General features: G+C 38.1%; 1 protein-coding gene across 4 annotated transcripts in view; it reads left to right on the top strand.

Moving 5' to 3' along the window:
- LOC144976664 (uncharacterized) overlaps positions 1 to 8234 on the top strand; it is a 58549-nt gene extending 50315 nt beyond the window's left edge. For all 4 annotated transcript variants that reach the window (XM_078920992.1, XM_078920993.1, XM_078920990.1 and 1 more), the window contains exons 16-22: positions 347 to 535; positions 2066 to 2161; positions 2755 to 2859; positions 4479 to 4580; positions 6249 to 6354; positions 6855 to 6971; positions 8094 to 8234. In XM_078920992.1, coding sequence (XP_078777118.1) covers positions 347 to 535; positions 2066 to 2161; positions 2755 to 2859; positions 4479 to 4580; positions 6249 to 6354; positions 6855 to 6971; positions 8094 to 8169 — 791 coding nt within the window. In that variant the 3' untranslated portion in view covers positions 8170 to 8234. The remainder of the gene's footprint in view (positions 1 to 346; positions 536 to 2065; positions 2162 to 2754; positions 2860 to 4478; positions 4581 to 6248; positions 6355 to 6854; positions 6972 to 8093) is intronic.
- Positions 8235 to 10935: the final 2701 nt, after the last annotated feature.

The raw sequence follows: 10935 nt of genomic DNA on the forward strand, positions 1-10935 counted from the left end.
ATTACTTTTTATTCTTCAAGCTGGCTAGAACTTTTCATATGTCTTGTGACCAGAATGTGTAAAAGTCAAAACATGATCAAGTTTATGTTTTTTTTCCTCTGGATACGCTTTTATGCTCGCCGGAGAAATATTTCATACGGCGTCCGCCATTGTTCCGATAATTTCGAGCCAGTGTTGCTAAGTTACCATGCGTCATTATGAAGGAAGTGACGTTACGACTATTGAATCCAATTGAAGCTTACAATTCAATCCTTATCGTTATTTTTTGAGTATTTTACTTAAACGCATAACATCCGTTAACTTATCTTTTTTCTTCTTTTCTCCCCATTATTATTTCTACCCACAGCAACGTGTGACCCCGTGTGTCAAAACAACGGTCTGTGTGTCGGCCTGAATAAATGCTTGTGTCCCAAAGGGTACCAGGGGGCTACCTGCACACCCGTGTGTTCACCGCCGTGTTCACACGGTGGTGTGTGTCAGCGACACAACATGTGTGTATGTCCCAATGGATGGTCGGGAAAATCTTGTCGTGTTCGTAAGTTTATCAAGGATTAATCTACATGTTTTACATGTCGTCATCATCATCATCATCATTGCCTTTTTAACCCTGGGTATAGGCCAAAGACAAACAGTTTCCATACTTCTCTATCCTGAGCTAACTTTTTTTTAATCTCATTCCAGGTCTTACCACTTATCTGTATATCAGCTTCTTTAATTCTTCTCCATGTTCCTCGTGGCCTTCCCCCTGATCTTCTGCCCTGAGGGTTCCAGTCCAATACTTTCTTTGTTATAGTTGAGTCATTCTTTCTAAGCGTGTGTCAAATCCACCTCCATCGTCTTCTTCCTATTTCCTCTCCCACTGGTTTCTGCTGTGTTCTTTTCCATTATATGTCGTAATAGGGGAAAAATTTCCGAAAAATTGGTGTCAAAATACTGGTTCCAATCTCATCGGAAGTGTGAAACCAACCCTCCAGAGGACTGAATACATACCTTGTGCAATAGTGTTCAATAGTGTGATGTCACGTCCGCCCAGCAACCAGCCACTTGGTTCTTAACAAAGAAAATCGGCACTTTTTATTCTTCACGCTGGCTAGAACTTTTTCACATATCATGTGATCAGAATGTATAAAAGTCAAATCATGATCAGATTAATAATGATATACAGAGAAGTGGTAAGACCTGGAATGAGATAAAAAAAAAGTTGGCTCAGGATAGAGAAGGATGGAAACTGTTTGTCTGTGGCCTATATCCTGACCCAGGGTGAAAAAGGCATTGATGATGATGATGATACACTTTTATGTTCGTCGGAGAAGTATTTCTTTAGGGCGTCCGCCATTGTTCTGATAGTTTAGAACCAGTTACTAAGTTACTGTGCGTCATTATCAGGGAAGTGACGTCACATCTGTTGAATCCTATTGATCTTCTGGTTTCAGAGTGATGGCTTTCTATATTCTAGTCTAATGGGAGCGATCTATATTCATGTTTTCGTCCAACCTAGTCATCGATCACATGATTTGTTGCTGTGCAACGATTCGACATTTCTCAATAAATGTAAACACGCTGTTTTCTTTATGAATGTTGTAAACATACACATGAATACATGCTGAGCAAAATGACCAATTGTGACGTTTGATATTTCGCAAACTGTGAACACTGTTCACTATGTGGGTCATTTTGAGATAAATTGCAATGTGACCAATGACCTCGAGCAAATGGAAAGGTAATATAGATCATCCCCTCGCCCTTTTACACCCCGTCACCATAAGACTATACTTATAGATAGTATGCGCTTGGCTAAGAAGCTCACAACATTGCCACCCGGAAGTATAACGGGCCAACACATACAACTGTGTGTAACCTCGCGGACGAGGACGAGAGACGCATGCGCACAACCAACATGACGTTCTCTCTCTAATAACTTTTCCGCCGGTGACGTCACAGACTATGGGGGACGTCCAATCAGGGGACGCTACTCTTCCGCTAACCTCATTCCCTATATGGATTCTCTTTGTCCACTTTCATCGCCTTATTTATCTCTCCAATGAAATCAATCTTTTCCCTCTAGCAAAGTGTCGGCCAGCCTGTAAGAATGGAGGAAAGTGTGTTGGCCCTAACACATGTCAGTGTCAGGAAGGTTTTACAGGTGTTGGATGTAACACACGTAAGTCTCGATCTCCTTCCTCCTCCTCCTCCTCCTCTTACTACTACTACTACTACTACTACTACTACTACTACTACTACTACTACTACTACTACTACTACTACTACTACTACTAATACTACTACTACTACTACTACTATTATTATTATTATTATTATTATTATTATTATTATTATTATTATTATTATTATTATTATTATTATTATTATTATTATCATTATTATTATTATTATTATCATTATTATTATTATTATTATTGTATCATTATTATTATTATTATTATTATATTATTATTATTATTATTATTATTATTATTATTATTATTATTATTATTATTATATTATTATTATTATCATTATTATTATTATTATTATTATTATTATTTATTATTATTATTATTATTATTATTATTATTATTATTATTATTATATTATTATTATTATTATTATTATTATTATTATTATTATTATTATTATTATTATTATTATTATCATCATCATCATCATCATCATCATTATGTTTCTCACTATAAATGTTTATATACATATAATTTTATTATCCATCTACTTCATCATCAACATCATTCCAAGCAGCTACCTGCTACCCAGACTGTCAGCATGGAGGAATTTGCGTCAGGCCTAACTCCTGCCAATGCAGACCAGACTACAGGGGTTACAGATGTCAGTGGCAAAAGCCAGGTGAGAAAAGTTTATATGTTACAAGACTTGCACCTGTATCATCATCATCATCATCATCGTCATCATCATCATCATCATCATCATCATCATCATCATCATCATCGCCATTACCGAGCAGTCGATTATCTTTTTGCCAGTTGTTGCCTCCACATTTCCTATCCAGGACTTCCTTGGTTTGCCCCGTGCCTTTCTGCCAGCTACTGTTCCTTCTAGCGCTGATTTTTAGATGGTGTTGTGTCTCCGAATGTATCCATAATAAGTCAGTTTTCTTATTTTAACTTCTGCCAACAGTTTTCTGGCCCTTTGGCCTGCATCAATACGAACCAGAATGTTTCATTTCTTTCTGGTCCATTGTACTCTCAGAATTCTTCGGTATATCCACATCTCAAAGGCATCAATTTTTCTATCTATTACATTTTAAATGTTACTTGAGTCTTTAGTGAGGCCTACTCTTCAATATACCGATTGCATAATATATGGAACCCGGTGTTGAAATAAAACTCACATAGTGGGCAGGGAGGCACTTACCGTGTCTTCTATCCCCCTATATGTCTGTTTTCCAACATACTTTCTGTCTTTGTCTTGGAATGAGATTACTTGGTTTTGTCCAGGCCCTGGATTGGGAGGGAAACAGTCAAATGTATAGTTATAGTTTTGGGAGATGATATTTTTGTCTTATAAATCATCTCTCTGTGATGCAATGTATTGTTTTTTTTTACATATTATATATGATTTGTAAACATTTGAGTGTATTCCTCTTGGGACTTGTTCTTGTGTCTGGATTGGATTTTAGGTGATCTCAAACAAAGTACTTTGACAGTGTGCTCTTGGAATCTACATTTGTTTCCTATTTGAACAAATTCCTCTTTGTCTTACCTTTTCTCGGATGCTTTAATTCTAATTGTAGATCTTTTTACTATCCCATTTTCTTCCTTTTTGCTGGCGCTGATATAACCTTCATGTGTTGCAAGTGCCGTAAAACTCTTAAAACAAAACAAAACAAAAAAACCCAAAAAAAAACAGTGTATAAAAGACAGTCCATAGCCGTGGATAGCGTCCAAAGGAGGGCCACCAAATCTATCGTTGAATTATATTATATTATGTCATACAAGGCCAGATTGGAACGCCTTTCTCTTCCTTCTTAACCCGCTCCTTGCCACCTACAGCAAAATGATCATTTACTATATTTTCATTTTTTTAAATGTGTTGTTGTTGTCGTTATAGTAGTAGCTGTTCATCATCATCATTATTGCCTTTTTCAGGGTATAGGCCACAGACAAACAGTTTCCATCCTTCTCTGTCCTGAGCTAACTTTTTAATCTCATTCCATGTCTCACCACTTCTCTGTATATCAGCTTCTTTAATTCTTCTCCATGTTTCCCGTGGCCTTCCCCTTGATCTTCTGCCCTGAGGATTCCAGTCCAATACTTTCTTTGTTATAGTGCAGTCGTTCTTTCTAAGCGTGTGTCCAATCCACCTCCATCGTCTTCTTCCTATTTCCTCTCCCACTGGTTTCTGCTGTTGCTGTTTTGTTTTGTTGTCTTTGTTGTTGTTGTCATTGTTCTTGTTTTCATTTGACTTTTCATTTCGTCTTCTTCTTTCAAAACCAATCCACACAGTAACTCCAAAATGCGAGCCATCCTGTCGCAATGGAGGCCGGTGTATTGGCATCAACACGTGTTTGTGTACTAAAGGTTACACAGGGGAAATCTGTCAAAAAGGTAAGGAAATGAAACACTAATATAGATAGTATGCGCTTGGCTAAGAAGCTCATAACATTGCCATCCGGTAGTAAAACGGACAAAACGGTGTGTATCCATGAACGTTTATAGTCAGGTTAATACAGTCCAGTGAGCATTACTCATAAACGCGGATGGCAAAAAACAATAACAAAGACATGAGTGACGTCATCTTCGAACTATCTATACGGCCTATATCTCGAAAAATGACACTTTTAACTCTCACCTTAGCAACTGTAGGAACATCTTCACATCTCTTTTAATATGTAAACATTTTCCTTGTTCACATTTGCTTTATAAGCACAATATTTGAAGAAAAATCTTAAATATACAAACAAACAAAATAAAGGAGAAAAAAACCAACAAAAAATCAAAACAAACTTCTAATGAGGTCATGTCTTGAGCATGACGGCCCATTGCGGTAGAAAACTCTGAGCAGAAGGTCCTACATGAATTGCACATGGAAGCTGATGCCTAGATGCTATTTTTAGTCTCTCTGCTTAATCGCACACTCCGCTTAATCGACAAATTAACCCGAACTCCCGAGGGTGTGCGAGTAAGCGGACATTATTGTGTTGAGTCGTCACGATGTGTTCAGTGTTAGTATCAGAGCTAGAGTCTGCTGAATGTGGGATGTGCGCTTTATAAATGTCTTCTATTATTATTATTATTATTATTATTATTATTATTATTATTATTATTATTATTATTATTATTATTATTATTATTATTATTATTATTATTATTATTATTATTATTATATTATATTATCATTATTATTATTATTATTATCATATATTATTATTATTATTATTATTATTATTATATATTATTATTATTATTATTATTATTATTATTATTATTATTATTTTTATAGTATGTAGAACGAGACATGATGCCTAACAGTTAGGCGATATTTAATTATTTTTTTTCTGACAGAGACAACGCAGTTAACCTCAAGTACTCATTTTGCACCTGAGTACGATGAGAGAATATGAGTAAGTAAAGCGCCATTTCAAACGACTCTAAATCTAAATTAAAATACCCCCCCCCCTCCCCCCCACCTCCTCCCCCTTCTAGGGTCAATGGAATGTTCTGATGAAAGAAATGATACCATTGGTTCAATTTATAGAACGTTTATAGAAAGTAGGATTGGATTACATTATCATTTTTGCATTTCAAGACCGGCCACACTGTGTGGCCATTGGCCAGTAGAACAGATTCCACTCTGGCCGTACAGTGTGGCCAATGGTTCTGAAAGAGTGAACTATTTATGGTTTTTTTAAAACTCTTCCGTCTATTTGTTTTTTTTTTTTAGTAATGCATTTCGGTTTAAATTGTTTGTTGTTTGTTGTTTCCTGAGGAAATAAAAAATAACTTGAAGTTGAATGTAAGCTTCAATTCAATTACAAAAACAGATCAAATGAACGTTTCGGGTTTCCCCTTTATCAACAAAACAGTATGATTGAAACACCACAGATGAATGAGATGATGTGGTAGTGGCTATGTTAAGATTCATTACACTGTTTCCTGAGGAAGGGTTTGAGGCCAAAATATTCCACGTTTTGTATTTGTTTCTTTGAAGCTGTTATATTCAATCCTATTTATTTCTTTAAAATGTTTATTTGGACACGTTTCCACCGAGATCAGCGCCAAAGACATTGTGTAGACCGACCTGCGTCAACGGAGGGACTTGTCTTATTGGGAACAGGTGTAAATGTCCCAAAGGAACGAAGGGATACAGGTGTCAAATCAGGTATATTGTCGTCCTCATTATCATCATCATCATCGTCGTCGTCGTCGTCGTCATCATCATCATCATCATCGTCGTCGTCGTCGTCATCATTAACATCATCATCATAATCATCATCATCATCATCATCGTCGTCGTCATTATCATCATCATCATCATCACCATCATCATCATCATCATCATCATCATCATCATCATCATCATCATCATCATCATCATCATCATCATCATCATCATCATCATCATCATCATCATCATCATCATCATCCTGACGATAACCATGTTCATAACACTCATCACTTCTCGCTCTTTTTCTCCTCCTCTTCCACCTCTCTCTCTCTCCCCCTTCTTTTTCTCCTCCTCCTCCTCCTCCTCCCCCTCCTCCTCCTCTTCCTCCTCCTCCTCCTCCTCCTCTTCCATCACCGTCATCATCACCACCGCCACCACCATTACTATTTCCCATCTCTAACCCCCCCCCCCACCTCTGTCAACCACCTCCTCAGCTCCTGTCCCTTGGTCACCTTCAGTCAACCGTTCCGTCGCGCCGTCAGGCGTCCGGTTAAACAGTCTGTCACTGTACCTTGCGGGCGATTCGGCTGGCAAAAATGTAAAAGGAGTAGGTGAGTACTTCTCATCGGTAACGGTAAAAAAATAAAAATAAATAAAAATGAAATATAATTATTTTTTAAAAACGAGCTTTTATATATCGCAATATCCACTAAATGTGACCCTTCGCCTCAGAACGGTATTAAGTCGGGTTGGTTAAGATGTTGAAAATTGAATTTATGGCCAGAAATATCAGAATTGGGTTGAGTTTGTATGTTTTATTGAGGAGAATGGCAACCATATTTTAGGGTGCTAATGCCAACAATTTATATTTTTGACTATTTAACATTAAATTCGGCTATTAAACATCTGGTTCGTTCCGACATAATACCTTTTTGAGACGATGAGATACAAATGTGCCTTCTCCAAGGACTCAACTATGCGCCGATCGAGGCTCGAACCCAGGATCTTCTGATCCAAAAGCGAGAATCATACCACAAGACCACATAGCTGCACATTTGAATAGGTGTCCTCTCAGAAGTACATGTGCTGATGTCTGGTCGGGAGTATTAGGTTAATCTTTAACTAAGTACATTGATGATATGCTCTTGGAACAAAACTCTTTTCCTTCTTCGAACTAATTCGCTTTTGTCTTTCTTCTTCTTGGGTGATTTAATTGTAATTTTAATGATTTTTTTGATTATCCAATAATCTTCCTTTTTATTCTTACTGGCGCTGATTTGATCAAATGTGTTGCAAGCGCTGTAAAAAAAACACACCTTACAATGAAAAACAAACATATTATAATTATAATATCATTATTGTTATCACCATCGTCATCATCATCATCATCATCATCATCATCATCATCATCACCATCATCATCATCATCATCATCATCATCATCATCATCATCATCATCATCATCATCATCATCATCATCATCATCATCATCATCATCCTCTCTTCCCCATCCTCCTCCTCCTCCTCCTCCTCCTCCTCCTCCAACTCATCATCATCATCATCATCATCCCTTTCCTCTACTCCTTCTCCTCCTCCTCCTGATAATCATCCTCCTCCTCCTCCTCCTTGTACTCCTCCTTCTCCTCCTAATCATCATCATTATCATTATCATCATCATCATCATCATCATCATCATCATCAATACTATCATTATAAATTTCATCTCCCGACAGATATGTCCAACGGCTTGTCTACGAGACGATACATAAAGTTGGATACAGAAGGAAATGTCCCGACTCATACACTTAATCCTATTCAAAACTATAATCTATACAAAACACATAAACATGCAATAAAAGATTTTGAATTATCAACCCTTCCGTTGTGACACAAATTTTATTTCAAATCTTGATTTCCATACAATAGGATTCAATAGTCTGATGTCACGTCCGCCCTGCAACCATCAGCTTGGTTCTAAACAAAGAAAATCGGTACTTTTTATTCTTCATACTGGCTAGAACTTTTTTATCATGTGATCAGAATGTATAAAAATCAAAACATGATCAGATTTATAATGTTTTTCCCTTCTGGTCACAGTTTTATGTTCGTCGGAGAAGTATTTCATAAGGGCGTCCGCCATTGTTCCTATAGTTTAGAAACAGCTACTATGCGTCATTAAGAGACTGTTGAATCTTATGGTGATCGACCACCTCACAACGGTTTTAGGACGATATGAACTGCGCGCTAACAAAATGAATACGATACGATATAGGAAATTTAGTTATTTTTATAGTCCTTAATTAAGATATGTACAACTGTGGTATGTGGGGTTTTACAAAAAAAGAATTTGAACACCCTGGACTCCCTTCATCGCAAACAATTGTGACGAGTTATTGGGGTACACTGGCCAGACAAAATCAGTAATGAGGATGGATATGACAGATGCAGAGTACAACCAGTCAGTACGTGAATAAAGAAACAAAGATGGAAACTGTTCGGGGACACGTGCTCCGGCGAGATGAAAATATTCCAGCACAAACCTCAATGGATGATTACTTCAAACTACACTGATGGTATGCTCTTGGAATCTACATCTGATCCCTATCTGTTCCCAGTTCCCCTCTGTCTTACTTTTCTTGGGTTGCTTAATTGTAATTCTATATTTTGACTATCTCATTTTCTTCCTATTTTACTGGCGCGGATATGACCTAAATGTGTTACAAGTAGTGCCGCGCTGAGGACCGGACCGAGGACCGGTCCCACGGTCTTTTAGCTGTGAACCGTGGTCCAGTCCCAAAGAGGAAGACCGCCGGCGGTCCTCACTTCTTATCACCTTTCAACGGTCTCGCGCCATACTACTTCCCCAGCGATTCGTTGCCTCGGTCCTTTGCCTATCTTCCACCAATCACCACCCATCCCACTTAATTAATCGCACCCACCCCCCTTTGCCATACACTAAACGACACAGACGACAATAGAGGCAGACGACCACCTCCCTCCACTCCGCAAACCGCCCTTTCGTGTGTGAGATGGGGGGAACAGGAGGCGCACGCCTTGGACGATTCCATTATACGGGGTAAATTTCAAAATTTACTACACCATAATGATCGCAATGACAATGATCTATGATGAAGGCATGACCCCTCTTCTCTAATGGGTTATTGTTTGAAATGTATGTGACTACTAAAGATGTGTGTGTGTGTGTGTGTGTGTGTGTGTGTGTGTGTGTGTGTGTCGAACCTAGCAAGTTGCAAGTCTGATTTTTTGTTTTCTTTTGTCCATCTCTTGTCGCCACTCCTTTCTATCGCATTGTTGTCATTTAAAATAATACAATAATATTAAAATTTCGTTTGGTGTTTTAACTAATCAAGTAATATGAGTTTCATTAGTTTCTTCCGTCCAAAAAAACCAGTTATAACGTCTGTATTTTTAAAAGGTCCAATAGAATATTTGGGGACCCCGATAGCTCAGTTGATAGAGCACTCTCTTTATACGCAAAGGGCCAGAGATCGATCCCGGGTGCAGTCGATTTTTTTCTGAATCCCTGTCTACTCAGCAATGAATGGGTAGCTGAGTTTGTTAGATCTGGCGAAAAGTCACCATCGACCCCTCTTATCACCTCATCCACCCCCTCTTATTATAACTTCACGTCTCTCTCTTACTCTTCAATGCTCGCTGCCCTCTAATGTGTGTGTGTATGGGGGGGGGGGGGGTAGGAGTTGCGTGTGTGTATCAACGCCACGAACAACTCGATCAACGCCTTGGGCGATGCCATTATCTCCGTTAATGGGGATAAATTTCAAATTTTATTAAATTATCGAAGTAACAATGAAGTACGGTGAGCAAATAAAGAAGGCATCACCCCTCTTCTCTAATTAGGTTACAATTTGAAATGAGTGTGACTACTCCGTGTGTTTTACTCCTGTAGGCCACGGTTTTCATCGTGTAGCGGTCTTTAACGGTTCAAGAATGAACGGACCGGTCTAGAGACCGGTCCTTGCGGTCTTCATTTCCCAAGGACCGTAGGACCGTGGTCCTTAAGCTTGCCAAGGACCGCCCCGCACTAGTTACAAGCGCGTAAAACTCTTTAAACATTACATGCTTAGGTATTGTCCGGAGGACTAATTACACACTTTCACTGAGTTTTAAACCGGAAGAGAAAAAGGTGATGACAATCTTTTCCTTGGAAATAATCTCTCTGATTTATGCTGTTATTTCTTTCAATTTTAACATATGATTTGTAAACATTTGAGGGGATTCCTCTTAGTGGGAACATATGCTGATGTCTGGGTGAGACTTTTAGTTTTAGGTGACCTCAAACTAAGTTCACTGATAGTGTGCGCTTGGAATCTACATATATTTCCTATTTGAACCAATTCCCCTTTGTCTTACCCTTTCTTGGGTGCTTTAATTTTAATTCTAGAATCTTTAAACTATCCCGTTTTCTTCCTTTTTACTGGCGCTGATATGACCTTAATATATTGCAAGCGCCGTCAAACCCTTAAAAAGAAAAGAAAACAAAACATAATATTAAACAGGCCCATAAGTCGACTCGGATGCCAGACCTGCATAAAA

The sequence above is a fragment of the Berghia stephanieae genome, chromosome 7 (genome assembly GCF_034508935.2).
Source record: "Berghia stephanieae isolate SIO BIC M18660-M18661 chromosome 7, UCSD_Bste_1.3, whole genome shotgun sequence".
Classification (NCBI taxonomy): domain Eukaryota; kingdom Metazoa; phylum Mollusca; class Gastropoda; order Nudibranchia; family Aeolidiidae; genus Berghia; species Berghia stephanieae.